This window comes from Trichomonas vaginalis, chromosome II (assembly GCF_026262505.1).
Source record: "Trichomonas vaginalis G3 chromosome II, whole genome shotgun sequence".
Lineage (NCBI taxonomy): Eukaryota > Parabasalia > Trichomonadida > Trichomonadidae > Trichomonas > Trichomonas vaginalis.
In genome coordinates this window covers 4,082,920-4,100,849 of record NC_067204.1, presented here as the reverse complement: position 1 = coordinate 4,100,849, position 17,930 = coordinate 4,082,920, and the positions used below count along the sequence as shown (strand labels likewise).

At 31.2% G+C, this 17,930-nt stretch overlaps 10 protein-coding genes and 3 pseudogenes across 13 annotated transcripts, besides 2 other annotated features; 4 read left to right on the top strand and 9 right to left on the bottom strand.

Moving 5' to 3' along the window:
- Positions 1-8,045: part of a mobile genetic element that runs on past the window's edge.
- On the top strand, positions 1,014-1,652 carry TVAGG3_0483040 (uncharacterized protein; the record flags this gene model as incomplete). Its single annotated transcript, XM_051235920.1, has 1 exon — positions 1,014-1,652. A coding segment is annotated over one exon (639 nt), but the record flags the coding sequence as incomplete, so codon positions are not given.
- Positions 2,274-3,104, top strand: TVAGG3_0483030 (keratin-associated protein family; the record flags this gene model as incomplete). Its single annotated transcript, XM_001278189.2, has 1 exon — positions 2,274-3,104. A coding segment is annotated over one exon (831 nt), but the record flags the coding sequence as incomplete, so codon positions are not given.
- TVAGG3_0483020 (uncharacterized protein) lies at positions 4,022-5,710 on the top strand (the record flags this gene model as incomplete). Its single annotated transcript, XM_051235919.1, has 1 exon — positions 4,022-5,710. One exon carries the CDS (start codon positions 4,022-4,024, stop codon positions 5,708-5,710), a length of 1,689 nt encoding a protein of 562 aa, XP_051093743.1.
- TVAGG3_0483010 (uncharacterized protein) lies at positions 6,215-6,502 on the bottom strand (the record flags this gene model as incomplete). Its single annotated transcript, XM_051235918.1, has 1 exon — positions 6,215-6,502. One exon carries the CDS (start codon positions 6,500-6,502, stop codon positions 6,215-6,217), a length of 288 nt encoding a protein of 95 aa, XP_051093742.1.
- TVAGG3_0482990 (integrase core domain containing protein family) lies at positions 6,525-8,045 on the bottom strand (the record flags this gene model as incomplete). Its single annotated transcript, XM_051235917.1, has 1 exon — positions 6,525-8,045. The coding sequence occupies one exon, from the start codon at positions 8,043-8,045 to the stop codon at positions 6,525-6,527; it is 1,521 nt and encodes a 506-aa protein (XP_051093741.1).
- A 116-nt stretch (positions 8,046-8,161) lies between these two features.
- Positions 8,162-9,046, bottom strand: TVAGG3_0482970 (DNA/RNA polymerases family; the record flags this gene model as incomplete). The annotated part of the gene is made up of 1 exon (XM_051235916.1): positions 8,162-9,046. The coding sequence occupies one exon, from the start codon at positions 9,044-9,046 to the stop codon at positions 8,162-8,164; it is 885 nt and encodes a 294-aa protein (XP_051093740.1).
- A 355-nt stretch (positions 9,047-9,401) lies between these two features.
- Positions 9,402-10,587, bottom strand: TVAGG3_0482960 (uncharacterized protein; the record flags this gene model as incomplete). The annotated part of the gene is made up of 1 exon (XM_051235915.1): positions 9,402-10,587. A coding segment is annotated over one exon (1,186 nt), but the record flags the coding sequence as incomplete, so codon positions are not given.
- A 223-nt stretch (positions 10,588-10,810) lies between these two features.
- Positions 10,811-17,930: part of a mobile genetic element that runs on past the window's edge.
- On the bottom strand, positions 10,994-11,320 carry TVAGG3_0482950 (uncharacterized protein; the record flags this gene model as incomplete). Its single annotated transcript, XM_051235914.1, has 1 exon — positions 10,994-11,320. The coding sequence occupies one exon, from the start codon at positions 11,318-11,320 to the stop codon at positions 10,994-10,996; it is 327 nt and encodes a 108-aa protein (XP_051093738.1).
- Positions 11,453-11,979, bottom strand: TVAGG3_0482940 (annotated as a pseudogene). The gene has a single exon. A coding segment is annotated over exon 1 (527 nt).
- Positions 12,205-12,952, bottom strand: TVAGG3_0482930 (annotated as a pseudogene). The gene has a single exon. A coding segment is annotated over exon 1 (748 nt).
- On the bottom strand, positions 13,982-14,383 carry TVAGG3_0482920 (uncharacterized protein; the record flags this gene model as incomplete). Its single annotated transcript, XM_001300985.2, has 1 exon — positions 13,982-14,383. The coding sequence occupies one exon, from the start codon at positions 14,381-14,383 to the stop codon at positions 13,982-13,984; it is 402 nt and encodes a 133-aa protein (XP_001300986.2).
- TVAGG3_0482910 (uncharacterized protein) lies at positions 14,409-15,023 on the top strand (the record flags this gene model as incomplete). Its single annotated transcript, XM_051235913.1, has 1 exon — positions 14,409-15,023. One exon carries the CDS (start codon positions 14,409-14,411, stop codon positions 15,021-15,023), a length of 615 nt encoding a protein of 204 aa, XP_051093737.1.
- TVAGG3_0482900 lies at positions 15,220-15,712 on the bottom strand (annotated as a pseudogene). The gene has a single exon. A coding segment is annotated over exon 1 (493 nt).

Here is a 17,930-nt window from a genome sequence, read left to right as displayed (position 1 = left end):
CAATCTGTTCATATTTTAATCTATCAATTACATTTTTAATACCATCTGAAAATCTTATGAAATGGTCATTATATGGGTTTGATTGAACTAAATTTGAATGAAGTGAAATATAACCTGTTGATGAATATGACATCGACTCATATTTTCTGAAAACACTAAAATTTATAACATGAATGAATTTCTTATTCGTTGAATTTATGAATTCTTGAGGTAATCTTATCCTAGTTTTATTTATCACTGGAAAATAACGCTTTACCATATTTTTAATCGTAATAAAAATGTCAATTATCAATATTATTTCGAATAATAACTGTGAATTAAATTTAACAGTTAGCGGAATTTATAATGTTACTCTCGTTTCTGTGAGTGGTAAATTTAATCCCATTCTTTTAGACCCTTCAGATTATATATCATTTATTAAAGATGACCTTGAAAAAACGTATGATATGTATATAAATAATGTGATAGCGAAATGGGATATTAACACGATTTTAAGTTATTTAAATGAATCATTTATCGTATGGTATGAAGAAAATTTTAAATCAAAACCTGATAAACTTTTTGAACTTGATGAAATAAATAACCTTATTAAATTTCCGCTGAAAATTAAATTTTGTACTCCTCATCTTCGTTCATTGTTGGGGATATTAAATTTTGAAAAAGATGTTGGGGATGTTTTGTATTCTGACACTGGTTCCAATTTCATTTTAATCAAATGTGATAAAGTTAATACCCCAATGAGATTTTCACATCAAACATTAGACCCTAACTCTTACCCATCAATACAAAACATTTTATCCATCAACTTAAACACATTTTCTTTATCATATCCGTTTCAATTATCCAGGAATTCATTTATTCTTCATTCAAAAGATTTATCAAATATTAAATTTAGAGTAACTGACCTATTTGATTGTGATTTAGAATTCATGAATGAAATATTATGGCAATTTCAAATAGAAAAAATAGCTGATGAGATAACAGATTAAATATTTATTTTTAAATCATAATAAATGATTAAACAACAGCAACCACAACAACTTAAGGCACAAAGCACCCAGGTCCCTCAGACCATTACATACGCCATATATGCATATAATTCAAAGACGGCAGAACAAACGCAAAGGTTGAAATATGGAGATTTGGAGATAGTATTGAAAAATGACCATTTCGAATTCGTTTGCAAAGGTGGTGCAGTGATATCAAATATAAAAGAAATTTTATTTATGAATTCAAAAATTAAAGGTATAACGGATGATATAACATCAATTCCACCAGAAGAACAAAGATATTACGCATTAAATGCATTTCCTAAAGTTGTGAAGATTGGAAGATTTAATTTAAATGAGGAATTCATAGAAGGTTTCCTAAATGACATAATGAAGAAAGCAGATAAGGAATATGTGGATAGTGAGTTAATGAAGAAAGTAGATAAGGAATATGTGGATGAAAAAGATAATGAAATTAAAGAAATGGTTGAATGGTATCATGAATGGACATCAAAGATTTTAAAAACTAAAGCTGATACAGGATGGGTTTCAGGATGTTTAGACCTTAAAGCGGATAAAACATATGTTAACGATGAGTTAGAGAAGAAAGCAGATAAGGAATATGTGGATAGTGAGTTAATGAAGAAAGCTAATATATCATTTGTTAATGAAGAAATAAAACAATCAGAGGTCTATTTTACTCCACCATTTTTAAATTTTATGAAATCATCAGATAAAACCTTTGATATAGATTCTTTTGAATGGATATGTTTCGATGGAGTGACCATGTATTTATTTTATACAGATGGAGTGCTTTATTATTTTAAAACAAATGATTTTAAAAACTATGAATCATTTACTCCATCTGTTTTGAATCCTGATACACGAAAGCCAATCATTAATCCAAGAATTTTATATGTTGAATATAATAACGGCAAATTTATGGGAATGATAACGGTTGGAGATGATTTTTACCCTTGTTATTCATTCGATTGTATCCAATGGTTCAAATGTAATTTAAATCAAGATGCTAAATTTAAATATCCAAATAATCCTATTAGATGCGTTAATAATAAATGAGTACTAATTTATGAAGTCAATCAAATTTTCATTAGTGAGGATGGGATAAATTATTATATGTTTAGTATGATGTCATCAGATTTGAAAATTGATTATACAAGTAAGTGGTATTACATTAACAACATGTATTTTATCCTACAAAATGATAAAATTTATAGATCATCTTCAATACAACAAGGTCATTTTGAACAAATTTTTCAAGCTGATGGAGACATTGAAGCTTTATGTTATGGATCAAATGTTTATGTTCTCGTTTCAGGTGAAATGGTCTATTCATATCCTGTAAGTTATAACAGACATATTTATTTATCACAGGATTTATCAAATTGGGAATTGGTTTATTCATTCACTCCAAAATTTACTCAAAATTATAGATTTACAAATTTATTTTATATTGATGGGTATTTCATTGCTTTAGGATGTGGTGATTTAGTAAATATCAGTAGTGATGGAAAAAACTGGTCTGAAATCACAAAATTTCAAGATGTTAGAAAAGCAATTTTCAAAAATAATACGTTAATATTGATAACAAGACCAGTTTTAAATACTCACCCAAATTCAATATTATATAATAAATTCAATATTCATAATGGATTAAATACAATTCTTGAGATGATTTACCCCATTGGTTCTATTTATACATCAATGAACTCAACAAATCCAGCAACAGTTCTGGGTTTCGGTACGTGGGAGCAGATTGTAGATAAATTCCTCTATTGTGCTAATAGTTCAAAGGAAACAGGAGGTTCGAAGAAAATTAAAGAAGCAAACCTTCCACCACACACTCATACAGGAACTACAAACTTTTCTGGCGACCATAGTCACTCATTAAGAGACCATCCATTATACAACTCAGAATATTATGCTGGCAATGACGTTTTATCTCCAGATTATAACCATTCGGCAAAAAAGACTTTTCGACCAACTGAACCAGGAGGAAATCATTCACATACTTTCACAACAAATCCAACAGGCTTGGGTGAAGATTATATGCCACCATTTATGACTGTATTCGCATGGTACCGCATTTATTGAATGAACTAAATATATTTTATGTCTGTAATTAATTAGGTAATGAAGTAATGGATGAACTGCAGAAATAAATGTTTACGTTAATGTTTACGTTAATGGTTTCAGGTTATTCAATAATTAATTATTTTTGAAGAACTGAAGGTGTCACTATGTCACCATGTGTCACTCGGTTAATTAACTTCTCTGAAAAAATGAGACAACATGACATTTTGACAACAGTCCTGGAAATTTGATGCAGTCCAAAAATAAAGTTAGTTTTAAAAATTATTTTTTATTTTTTAATTCCTATATAAATGACAGCAACAAACAACAGCAACAGCAACTATATCATTTCTGATGAAAAAGATTATTGATTCATTAGCTGAGAATTAGTTGTGGCAGAAACTAAAACCCTCAACGAAAGAATTGGTGAAAACAGGATTGATTTACATAACTACCTCAAATATGATGGAGGAAGAGGAAGGAAAACTGGTATGGCTTATTAGTAAATAAAATTTCAAATTTAACGATTATAGATGTTGATATCAATAAATCGTACAATGATGAACTTAAAGAAACAGTTAGAAAAGACATTTTATCAAAACTTTCGGATAAAGATGTTTATCGTTAAAACCGCATCAGGAGGTCTTCACATTTATTGCAACACTAATTTCTTCTATTCAACCTCGAACAGAATGATTAAATGTTATTCTTGCAATGATTATGATATTGACATAATGACTTCTATGGATGATTCAAAGCGTTCATTAGTGGTTATGGCTGAATCAAGAGTTCGCAAGAATGCAACAGAACCAATCAATACATACTCATTCATTCGTGGAAGTTATGATTCAACATTAACTAGAACAGTAAATGATATATTAAATGATTTGAATATTAAGGTAAGAGTTGAACAGAAGAACGAAGAAATAAAGAGTATAATGAATGAAAACAAAGATGTAAACATTGACGATAAACTTGCCCAGAGCATAGTTGATGGCATCTGTGATTTTGAAGTACATAATGACGGTGGAAACATGAATTTAGAAAAAGAAGTTACATTATTCACACTGTTTCAAGCTATTAATTCGTTACCTAATCATTTAATTAATGAAGCATACGATAACGTTTATAACTTCTGCAGTTTAACTGAAAATGCAAAAAGTAATTTTGAAAAAGCACGTAGTAGATATGCACATTTAATGACTTCTCCATTTGTTTTAGTGAAGATTCTAAAACTTTATCAAAAGGAATATTATGATGAATACGTTTTGCCTTTATTACGTAAGCCAAAAATAACATTTGATATCAAACTTGATGACTCGTTTTTGATAACGGATATTAGACGCAAGGCGGAAAATCATCAGTATAAAAACAGTTCTGAAGTAATTGAGGATTTATCACGTGTAATTCGTTTTGTAGATTGTGGAAACAAATATTTCATTCAGAAAGATTACAACATACACGACAAAATGAATCAAATATCATTCGTTCTTCAATCAAACATGAAAGAGTCACTCAAAATGATTAAATTATTTAAAGAAGAAGGTAAAACAACAACAGCATGGGATGTACTATTAAATCAATTGTCTTCATTAACTGTTAAGGGTGTTTGCTTTAAATCTGATTCCCCAGATGTTTTCTCAACGTTTCAAGGTTATAAATACAACATTCTCGAAAAACCAGATTACTCAAAAATTGAGATGTTTATGAATTTCATTAAAGAAGCCATTTGTGATAATAACGATGAAGTGTATAAATACCTTCTCGGTTGGATTGCATCAATGATTCAACATCCTGGAATCAAGAATGAAACAGCAATTATTTTGAAAGGACTTCAGGGAACAGGTAAAAACAGATTTACAGACATTATTTCTGAACTTCTCGCTGATTATTCATGTAAAAACATTACTGAAATAGGTGAGCTAACGGGTAATTTCAACTCAGTTGTTGAAAATAAAATGTTTCTTGTACTTAATGAACTCAAGAATGTAGGTGAAGACAGACTCGCAAACTTCAACGCTTTGAAATCAATTATTACGGATAATGAGATTAGAATTAATGAAAAGAATCAACCCAGAAGAACAGCTCAGAATGTTGCCAATTTCATTTTCGTAACTAATAACGTTTACCCTGTCAAAATTGAAGTTGGAGACAGAAGATACGTGGTTTTAAGGGTCAATGGTAAATTCAAGGGTCAATTTAATTACTTCAAGAATTTAATGGATTCATGCACAAAGGAATTTTATGATAATTTACTAACATATTTCCTCAATTACGACCTTTCATCATTTAACGTACGAATCATACCGATGACTGAAGCCAAACAAGATTTAATTGAATTATCAACAAATCCTTTAGATGTATGGATAAATACACATTATGATGAATTGTGTGCGGGTATGACGTGTAAAAATGCTCTATTCTGCAAACCATCAGACATGAAAGACAAGAATTTCCAAATGAGCATTAAAGATAAATGTGATAAGAAACAGAGAAGAATAGATGGTAAACAAACATGGTGTTATGTTTTGAGAGAAGAAATGAAAGGATTATATAAACAGGTTGAACCAAACGATAATGATGATTCATTTACTGACGATGAAATACCTGTGAATGAAGCTTTATAAAGTATGACTGGAATTTATTTTTGCCTTCCTCCTGTGATGTTGTCAAAATGTCATGTTGTCACATTTTTTCAGAGAAGTTAAATGACCTGGTGACACATGGTGACGTGGTGACACCTTCAGTTCTTCAAAAATAATTAATTATCGAATAACCCATGATGTTGTCAAAATGTCATGTTGTCACATTTTTTCAGAGAAGTTAAATGACCTGGTGACACATGGTGACGTGGTGACACCTTCAGTTCTTCAAAAATAATTAATTATCGAATAACCCATGATGTTGTCAAAATGTCATGTTGTCACAAACTTTAGAACGGCATAATTTAAATTTTTATTTTTATCATAAATGGATACCCCACAAGCTCAAAATTTACCACGAATCATAACAAGGGAGGAAACGATAAAAATGATGCGAGAACTTGCTAAAAATAACAAACCACTAAAATTGAGAAAATGCGGTTATGCAGTAATGATGGAAAGAGAGATGTTGTCAAAGAGGAATAAAAATTAAATTTGGATTGAGTTTAAAAATTCATCTTTATTAAATTCATCTCTTCCAATCAATTTATTTATTCTATTAAATTCTTTTATTTTTGCTTCACTCAGTTTAAGGATTGAACGGTAAGTTTCTAATTTTTCGATTATTTCTTTATCGTTTTCAGTTCCATTAGTTTTATTGTTTTCAACCCCACCGCATTGTGGCTTCTTTTTGTAATAGCATATTTTTGATTTAATTCTGTTTAGTTTCTTTTTATATTCATTGTCTGGACTCTTGACTGCTTCGTTGTCACTCATTTCTTACGAAATAAAAAAAAAATTAAATATTATTTAAATATAATGGAGTAATAAAATAAATCGGAATTTCTATTAATTTATTGTCAACTTCAACTAATGCATTGCCGTTAATATATCTAACAAATTCAGCTATTGTGTCAAATCTTCGTCTTCTTTTTGTCATTGATTTATCAGTTTTTCCATAATCGAGATGAATTAAAACTTTATTTCCTTGTTTAAAATTCATGAGCCCCGAATTAATTTGTTCACGTTTAACATCATTCAACCTTTCCATTTGCTTTCTAATATATTCCCATTCTTTTGAAATATCATTTTTCATTTCCACTGGTTTCATGTTTATAGTTCTATGCCATGTATTATTGTAATAATATACTAACTGTTGTATGATGGAGTCATGATTTCCATCCCAGTATATCTGACCGTTAACCCCTAACGCATCTCTAAGAGTTCTCATTACCGCATCAACTATTTTATTATGAAACGTATATGGAGAGGATGAAAAGTAAAAATTAATTTGTGGGAAATAATGAGCCATAGCTGCCTGAAATCCTTTATCACCATCACCCCTGATATTATCTACTCTTTCATGATCTAGTAAGTATTGAATAGCTCTTCTTGTTTCCTGTTCTGTTTTCCCTTTCACCGGAATGCAATATAAATATCTAGTGTTAATGTTAATGGCAAATAAATAAGTAACGTTTCCTTTTGAATATTCCAGATGATCGATTTCGTATGAATATGGATATGGAGCAAATGAAGGTCGACTAAATTTTTCCTTTAATGGTTGAATTTTCGGGTCAATTGGTTTATTTAATATCTTGAAATCCTTTTTAAAATCTTTTTGCTTCTTAAATGTTTGAAATGGATATAATAAAGTGAATGATGAAGGATTAACTGAAGGAGGAGGAGGTACTACTGTTGGAGGTTTTGGTGTTGTAAGTGGTTTAATTTTATCTGCTTTGATTTTGGATTTCATTCCTTCCTTCATTAATTCTGGATGTATTCTATTCATTTGTTTTAAATATGCTGTATATAAAGGTTTGATATACTTTCCCGCTTCGAGTTTATGTTGAAGGATGAATTCCAAAAGTTGATCTTCATTTAAAAGTCGGGCTGAATATGGTTTAACTAATGAATCATAAATTAAAGCTTGTGCATCATTTATGGTCTGAAGGACCTGAGTGTTTTGTTCCTTTTGTTTTTGTTCCTTTTGTTTTTGCGGCTCGGGATTATATAATTTATATAATTCATCAATATCTTCTTCTGTTAATACTTTATTTTTGAAATCTTTCAACTGTTTAAGCTGTGATTTAGTTTTTCCCTTTATATATTCATTATTTTTAATTTTGTCTTTAATTTCAGAAATTATTTTATTATGATATTTCAAAATTTCATTTTTATAATATGGATAATAATATTCCATATCATCACCCGTTATATTATTATTATATTTTTGGAGATATGCTTTTAAATCATAATAATTAAGAAAATTTTGATTAAATACTAAATCATCAATTAAATTTTTTAAATCTGTGTTATCCATTTATATAAAAATAAAATCAATGTTTTAAGGGTGCCCACCTCTTTGAATCATAGTATCAAAACCATCATTAACGGTTCCTTTTGTCTCTTCTGTGGCATTTCATTAAGAATAAAATTTTAAATAAATGGCATACAACATCCATTTTCACAACATACAGCCTTAGTGTGTGCTCCTGTTAATGCAGTCTTACCAATTGTTAAGCGAGTCATTGACCTGTTTTTAAGTTGTAAATTAATATTCTGACCATCAAATATCAATTTATCATTTATTATATCCAAATAATTTTTAGGTGTTAATTGTTTATTTTGTCGTAAACTAACACCTTTCATTTTTTGTGCAATCTTTTTAAAATCACTTCCATCAATTGAACCATTGAATGATGTATAACACTTAGGACATAAAGCAACCATGTTATCTCCTTGTTTCTCAATTGCTAAACCCAATAACTTCTTCTCATGTGCTTTTTCTTCAGCTTTATTCTTTAATTTAGGTTTAAATTTCTCATCAAAACAGAAGAAATCAAATGGTGCGAATTTGAAAATGTTTTTATCATAAAATTGTTTATCAGTAACAATTGCTTGAAATGCTTGAGTGTTAGGAAGATTTGGATCGCCGGCGATTGCCCAATAAGATGAATCAGTATCACCTTCAATGAAATGAAAACGATTAACATCCATGCATTTATACATAAAATCATAAATGAAAACCAAATACCAGTATTTAGCATTATCTAAAGTGAAGAATGCCTCTTGTAAACATGTTTCACATCTATAAAATCTATCTTTAAGCATCACTTGATATGTATCCTCTCCTATTTCTCTTATGTTTTTAAACTTATTTGACATACATGCAACGCGTGCCTTCTGTGCATTCATTATTTTAGTCTTTGCGTAATTTTGTGTATTCATTGCATCGTAACCATATGATCCATTAAGTGAAATCTTGCAAAATAAACTTTTTCCTTTATTTCCTTCTAATTCAGCCTTTTGTCTTTCGTTCATAAATTCATTCGCAAATTCATTAAAACAAGTGTTTTTAGTAAATGTTAAAATTGATTGAATATCATCGATGATAAAATGAAATCTGTCTATAGATACCAAAGATAATAAGAAGAAAATGGTTGATATTGGTTGTGTGTTGATGCTAACTGAGTTAATTTTCTCTGTTTCTGGTCAACTGGTAGATTGTTTGATTTCATGTAATTATACATAAAACTACCAATTGTTTTTTCATCTGTGATAATATCTAAGTTCTTATTATCGGTAAAAAGTTTATGTAATCATTAATGTATTTTTCATCAATGTGACCCTTTACTTCAGCCACGAATAAAGTATTTTTCTTCTCTAATTATTCCCAGTGCTTTTGCTTTCTTTGTTGCTGTATCACAAATGATAACACCATTCAATCTTCCCGGCATATACATTTTATGGTCAGTATATTGAATGAAATCATGAGGATTAGATGAAAATGATGAAGGATATAATGAATTAAAGTCAACTCCAACGAAATGAGTCATAATGTTGGTGGTGTCCTCATTTGATACAGTTTTAGTTTCTGGATTATATGAAAGTTTATTAATGTGCGTGATTCCTTTAAGATTAACACGATGTTGAACATTTGATAGACCACCAGTAATTCCATTACGGAGAATGTGATAAGCTTCAACTGAATCTAAAGTCATTGGTAAATTATTTTTTAATGCATAATTTCTTAAATTGATTCTTAAACGTTGAACATCTTCATCTTTATTTGATTTTACGACATTGCAATAACAACACATTAACTGACAATTTTCTTTGGTATGTGGTTTTTCATTATCTATTCTATCCAATGTTGGTTTATTTGCATATGTAAACGCTTTACCACACATTTTGCATTTAGATGAAAGGATTAAATCGTGATAGTATTGATAGTCATCCATTGAAACATTGTTTTTAGTATCCCTTTCTGCTTTTTCATCTTGTTTCTTATATGATTCAATTTTATATTTCCAATACTTTTTCGTTAATTCAAAACTTGATTCCACATTTTCTTCTTCTGGATATGTTTCGTTAGGATTGAAGTTCTTATATGCTAACGCGTAACGAATCATTGATGCATTAGATGATAAAGAAAGATTATGAAGCATGTCAATTTTATAAACAAATGTTTCTTCGATAATTTTATCAATTGGGTCAATCATAATTTCAACGTCTTTATTGCAATAATGAATAAAATATTCTAATCTATTCTCAAAATTTTTAGCATCATTGAGATACATTTGATAATCTGAATCGGATATTGTTTCTTGTGTTAATGCTGAATAAAATGAATCTTGAGTGAATGGTTTCTTTTTATATAATTCATCTTCGTAATTTTCCCACGTGATGAATTGATAAGGGAAAAAGGATTTAACACGTGATTTATTGTTTCCGAAATCTTGAGTGAATTGGTCTAATGTTCCACCCGCTATATAATTTCTGATGTCAATAAATCTTAATTCATATGGACAGTTTGTTTTCTTTACTATGACTTGCTTAAATTGAGAAGAAGAACCCAGCATTGATTTTATCTTCCATTTTGCAGTATTTAAATCACGAAGAATTAAATTTAAATCAAACTTTCCTGAATTAAAACCAATGATATTCACTTTATTAAATTCTTCATCTAAAAGCTCTTTCATTGCTTCCTTTTGTTTCTCATTTAATGTATTCATTAATTCTTCATATTGTTCAATATTTGATTTAGCAACTAATGAACAGGTTGAAAATAAAAATTCAATCCAATAGTTAGTATACAAGTCTCGTGTACAGAGGCACTGCGTTCCTCCGTACGCAATACTTGTGAATTTGACACTTTACAAAACCGTTAACGTATATTTTACAACATGAACGCAAAAACCAACTTAACCTTAAATATTTATAAAGCCGCCAACCACTTCACCTCACTACTGTAAAAAATAAACGTTCTCACTTACAAAAGTATTGCAACTCTTCCCATTGCTGTGCTTCACACAATAGTTCATATTCTTCAGTATCGCTGCTGTCGCTCCAATCGTCAGAGTCAAAGTCACTGTCAAAATAAATGTTAGTAAGTTTTGACAAAGCTAATGAAACACGCTTACCGTTTGTATCGTATGCTTGTATAAACTTTCCATTCTTCATTCCTTCATAAACGCTCAAACTAACTTTACCCTTTCTCCCTCGTATCTGATAGAATGTATTTTCACGAGGAACGAAGAACAAATTCTTGAACTCATGACCGTTGTAGTTTGTTATCTCAATAGTTTTCGTCATTTATATAAAAATAAAATAAAAAATAAACTTAAAAATTAATGATATCACCACCCTCACACGAATGAAAACATAGCACAAAAATAGATTTAGGTGAAGTGGTGAGATCTCACCTGTTTTTTCACCCTGTTGAATTCATTGCTTTATAACTCTCTTCCTTGGTTTCTTTTTAGTTGCTTTCTTCACGTCTGTCTCCAACTTGACTGTCTTTCTTCTTCGTCCATAATGATACCAATTACTTCCACCAGTCAATGGGTCAAATGGTCGTTCATAAGGGTTTCCATACATTCCATAAGATCCGTATGGATAAACCGCTGGTGGAGAAGAAACATTTTCTTTAGTTCCATCGACTCTATTTAAATGCATTGTTTCACCTTTCATCTGGTCATTAAAGTCTTTTGCGTGTTTTGCAAACTCATCGTCCTTTCCTAAAGCATTTTCTGACTCAGTCGCAACCAAATTGGATGCTTTATTTATGAGCCCTATTTTATTTAATCTTAACTTCTTTGCAACCCAGCCTCCAATCTTTCCTTTATTTGCATCTAATGTCTTTGAAACCCTTCCTCCACTCATTTTATTTACTGCGTCATAAGCTCCAAGTGCTTTTGCTCCAAATGCTAATGCTTTTGTTCCCATTGCGCCTAAAGCTGCCAAGCTACCATTTACCCCATATTAAAATCATCTCTCTTCAATATTATCTCATAAAAGTTCTCGTTACTGGAGAAAGTCAATGAAACATAAACATTCTCACGGGCTTCACCCTCACCGCTTTGCGGTCTATCTAACTTCTTTCTTATCTCATCTATTCGCTTCAAAATGTCTGAACAATTGCTAACATCTTCTACAACAGTTATTTCATCATGAACGACCTTTAAGAACAAGCTCATTTAATATGCAATTAAAATCATCTCAATAATGAGTCCATCCTTTCCATCTTAGGTAGCACAACATCTTTCATTGAAGAAGGTTCGACAAGTCTTATGTTAAACTTACTGACAAAGTTTGTTATACTATAATGCTTCGGTGGCGAATACATGTAGTTTGAAAGACATAATATAGATTCTTCAGCAAATTCACTTATACTGGATTTTATAACAATGTTCTCACGAGACCAAACGCCACCAATTGACAATCTTGTAAGCAATCCTGCTGAGCCTTCAACTGTAAAACGTCGATGGTAACATTCCACGAAGGTCATCTATTGACATCTTTGAGTCACTGAATTTAAATATTTTCTTAAAGCAATCGTCATTATCTAACCATGCAATAGCTTTGAAGTTTTCATTCGAATATACATCTGCTTCATTAAATGTAAAACCTGACTTCTTTGCAGAGACGACTTTAAAATCTATTGAGTTTGTTTCAAAATTATATGCTATGGTAACTTCTGAAGGTAATGGATGTCCTTCCGCAGTCAGTTGTCTCTCACTACCGTTTGAAGCTTTGTATTAAAAACTTTCATGTCATCTCCTGTATCTAAGTTCACATACACAGCAACAGGGAAACTATCTTGCTTCTTTGTTTCATCATTATATCTCAAAACATTAAAGTTCTTCAATAATATTGTCCTTCCTGCTGAATACTTCTAACTTGTCTTATTTCAATAGCTTTCTCACCTCCTACATACTCTACCCAGTGTCTTGGATATTCATAAGTATACTGACTTTCTTGAATTTTGGTTGGTTTCATCATAACGTGTTCATAGTATATCTTTATACTCTTGTCAGTTTAGACTCGGTGCTATGTTCTGAATATTTCTGACTTGCATTTTAATGGAGATAAAATGAAGCATTTAATACATGACGCAGATGAAGACATGAATGAAACTACAGACAAACTTAACTCTCTTATTCTTCCTTTCAGCAAAGATTATGAATTCTGTTCAAATGGTGTGTATTTCTATTGTGGAAAGATGGGTTCAGGTAAGACATTTAACCTCATTCGTCATATACTCATAACAGAGCGTTTAGGAAACGACTCTTACTATGACCCAAATCATTATATCAGCAACTTCAGACTCTATGGATTCAACAGCGAAAACATTCATGAGTAAAGTTCAAGCATCTGTCGTTAAAGTTCCAGATAGCGAACTCATTGAATTTCTTCAACGTTACATTCGACGTAAGAGAAAATATTATGCTATTGTAGAGTTCATACAGTCAGGAATGCAAAAGACTTCAGAAGAGATGGAAAGAATATTGACAAACACCACTTACGTCAGTACTCAGGAGTTTACGATATGAAACGACTGACAAACTACATTCTATCAAAACTTTCAAAATACCCCTTCAAAAAGTATCCTTCAAACACTCTGCTCGTTTGTGACGACTTCGCCGGAAAAGGTTTAGTGTCAAAGCCTGACTCACCATTAGCTAACATCATAACTAAAGTCAGACATTACCATTTAACTGTAGCAATACTTATGCAAACATGGCGTTTCCTTGCTTTAAACATAAAACGTCTCATAACTGACTTCGTTATCTTTCAAGGTTTCTCACGCTATGATATTGAACTCATTTGGAAACAGTCAGGTATAACATTACCTTTTGAAGAAATTTGGGAAGCATATAAGTCTCTCATCTCTCCTCGTTCATACCTTGAGATTCATATCATGACTAATACCATTAAAGTCAAAAATATTCCATGGGAACGACCAACATTGTTTTAAATCTTATGCTTTAATTGACTGATGGTAAACAAATTCCATGCATCTCTGTCGCCATTTCTGTTAATATTTTTGCTGTCATTCATATCATCCACTTCCCCATCCGTTAGCTTTTGAGGATATGCGTTAGAATAGCTGTTCTTAAATGAAGGCTTTTCACCTTTGAGAGCATAAACTCTATAACTTTCTGCATACTTTATGTTTGAACCTCCTGAGCCATCATTGACATAAATTTTTATAGGCTTCCACCCTTTGTTCATATTCCTGCTTCTTCCCTTTGCTCTTTTGTTCAGTAGTTCTACATCTTTATACACAGCTCCTGTCTCAGTGAATTCAACAATATTTTCATTCGTTAGCTTTACATTCAAACCCTTGTCGAGTATATTGTTCATTTCATACATATAAAAGGTTTTTATTCTATATGAAATGAGAAGCAAATCCATCTTAGCTGGTGCCGTTAATGTTCCAATTGAACCAACATCAAATGTTGACTCACGAACGACAAACAATATTGTCATAAAGAACTATAGTTCGGAGTGTTTGAAAGAAAAAGAACCAGATCTTAAGTCGGTAAATTTAAACACAACTTCAAACGCTAACGCTACATCAGATGTTAAGTTAGAGTATCCACCACTGGACCAAGTTCTTTCAAGAGAAGCCAACGACAACCCTTACACAAATGTTCAAACAAATCCTTCAGATAACGTAGACCATTACCTTCTTCAGTTATACCAAACAATTTTACTCAAAGACGATAAGAAGCTTTTGACAAATCTTATAAGTAAGAACCAAATAATTCTAACAAAGGAGGACCTTGAAAATATTATATCACGAATAACAGGAAAGCAATGTGTCATTGACTATCTCGACCCTGAAATCGAATGCTGTGGTCAAACTCCAATATTCATGAAAATAGGTAACATCCGCATCATTGAAACACCAGGTACTCCAGGAGTTGAGTTTAAGTATAAATATTCGAACGAGTATACAAAACTATCTACTTACTATAAGCTTTGTTTGAAATATGTTTTAGTAAATTAAAGCAATTTGTAATATCTATCCAAAACTTCTTCAACAGTATCGAACTCATCTTCATAATGCAAACCTAATCTTATTGACTTGGTGCAGTTTTCACTAACACAATATTTTTCTGTTCTCTTGACTGACATAACTAACTCATTTGTTTCATCAAACAGCAACAACCAAAGTTCATGACCTAATACATAACATTCATACTTTATATTTTTAGCTCTGAGTTCTCTTGTAAGCTGTTGCATTTAATTATTTTCTAAAAAGTCAACTTCAACAGTCATTCGCACTGGTGCCTTCAGTTCTACAGGCTCTCCTTGAAAGTCAACAAGTCTGAATTGCATGTCTTTCAAATTATGAGGACTAATGCGAACCCATTTACCTAAATGAGTTGCTATGACAGGAACGTTTGGAATGAACATTGAATTTACTTCATAACAGAAGGATTTATATTCTACTGAACCTTTACTATTAACTCCTGAAATACCTGTGACATTAGCTATTTTTGACTCAATGTACAAACAATTGCCATAACATACGTATGGAACAGATTTCATCTCAATCGTTTTGTCAACACTTTTCAAAGGAAATGTCATATGGTATGCTCCCAAAAGAAGTTGTACTCTATGACTCATTCTTGGTATCTTAAACTCTTTCGCATAACTGAACTTCAAAACTCCTGCAATAAGTTTAACATTCATTAAGTTTTCTCCGTTATCCTTGTTTATTGTAGTATTTATGAGAGCATTTAACACTCCAGCTAATGTTTCCATCTTATATTCTACATTATTGTGAAATCTTATTTCGTGCTTCTTTCCATCTATTTCAAGCTCCATGAAATCTGTTTCGTCAGTTATAACGAATGAAGCAATAGTATTAAAGTCAACCATTCTGAATGCAAGTGGCTCATTCTGTAGACCTAAGTTTGTTTGTAGTTTTACTGTCCCGTATTCGTTTGGGTCTGTACTTTGCAAATAGAACAACATTTTATTCTCATTAAAATATGAGTATAGCTGCATATGCGTATGAAGCTGACAGAGCTAAACGTTTATATTTTGGTCAATACTCTCTCACACTTACTGACAAATATATTGTTATTTCTGATGGAAATACCGAGAAATACATAACATGGAAGGACTATGAAAAGTTTGACCCCATTTTAACTCCATGCACTATGCCATTCATTGTAAATGGTGAAGTTGTCATGAAGAACGACACAACAGTATATAAGTCTGTTCATGAAGCGTTAGAATATATGTTGAATTATAATCCCGAAAGATTTGACCCAAGCACTACGCCATGTACAGTGCCTTTTATTAAGGATGGTGAAATTGTAAGAGTTCCGAATTCAACGGTTTACACAGCTGTTCAAAACAGTTTACAAAACATTTTAGCGAATATCTTTAATTCAGAAACTACAGAAATAAAATTACCATATATAACAGATGCTAAAGAAATTAAATCAAAAACGACAACATTATTTACGTCACTTAATGATTTAATGACTTATATCATTAATATTCCTGCACCAACTACAGGATTTGATCCAAACTCGACGGTTTGCAGTGTACCTTTCATAAATGACAGTTCATTAATTGCTTTAAGGGATCGACAGTAAATGAATCATTAAAGGCGTCATTAATGAAAATCATTGATTTTAACTCATTCATGAATACATATAATTCATTCATTAATGTTTCATATGCTTCTAAAGAAGGTGAGCCAAAAACTATCAATAAAGCGGTGTATGAAATAAAAGCATCAACGACGAAATTGAATTCGTTAACTTTGACGGTGATAGTTTCGTTAATGACATAACATCAGGGAAACAATTTTAACGAAAGAATATTTAAAATCTCATGTTAGTGAGTTCGTTGAAATTGAAAAAGAAGGTGGAATTAAGTTCGATCCACTGAATTTCATTTTCAGCTTAGCGAATGCAGGAATTAATTTTGCTGAATGGACAACTATACAGAGTGAAATAAATGCAATATGGACGTTTTTGGGGTCAAAAGCGGGCATGGGTGAGCTTGTAAATGCTGCAAGAACATTAGGTGAAACAGGAAATTTTGTAGATGGTTTTAAAAGACTTGTTTCAAATGTTTTAACAAACAAAAGAAATTATTTAGATATACCGTACATAACGGACGGATTTTCGAACAGATAGCAAACAAACCCCCCGGTTATGGCTGCGTTGATGATGGTTAGAGATATAAAACACGTAACGACGGGAACGAAGAACATGACAACAGGATACTGGTCGGGTTATTCGACATTAAAAACGTGTATCCTGAAGTTATTGATTTATTTAGAGGAGTTAATGATTCAATTTCAAAACATTCTATAACCCTCGATGAAGAGAATAAATTAACAGATTATATATTCGTCATTATTGCAGAATTAATGAAGAGAATAAATGAAAAAGGAATTGGTGATATCATTAATGTCAGCGATGTAATGATGAAAAGAAATTTTGACTCATTATTTACAAAACCGAAAACAGAATATAGTCTTTATGACGTAATTACCGAATTAATGAAAAAGATTAATGATAATAAGAGTTCTGGCGGAAGAGTTGAATTAGAAGTGAATGATGTTAATGAGAAATTAGCCGAAAAAGCAAACAAAAATGAGCTTTTAGCTCTGAGTGATAAAGTCAAGAACCACGTTCATTATATAACTTCAGACGAACAGATTATAACGGACTACCATGGATATTTAACACGAAGTGATGAAGTGAAGACGGAAGACCCCAATGAAAGAAGATATAAATACATTCGTGCTAAAGGTTATGACATAAGCTGTACTGTACAGTATGACGGTAGCACCAGAAGCATTTAGTTATAACGGAAATTTATGCCTCTACTTTCTCTGTTAAAGGTGTATTAGTTGAACCAAGATTTACTTTGAGAGTTAAGT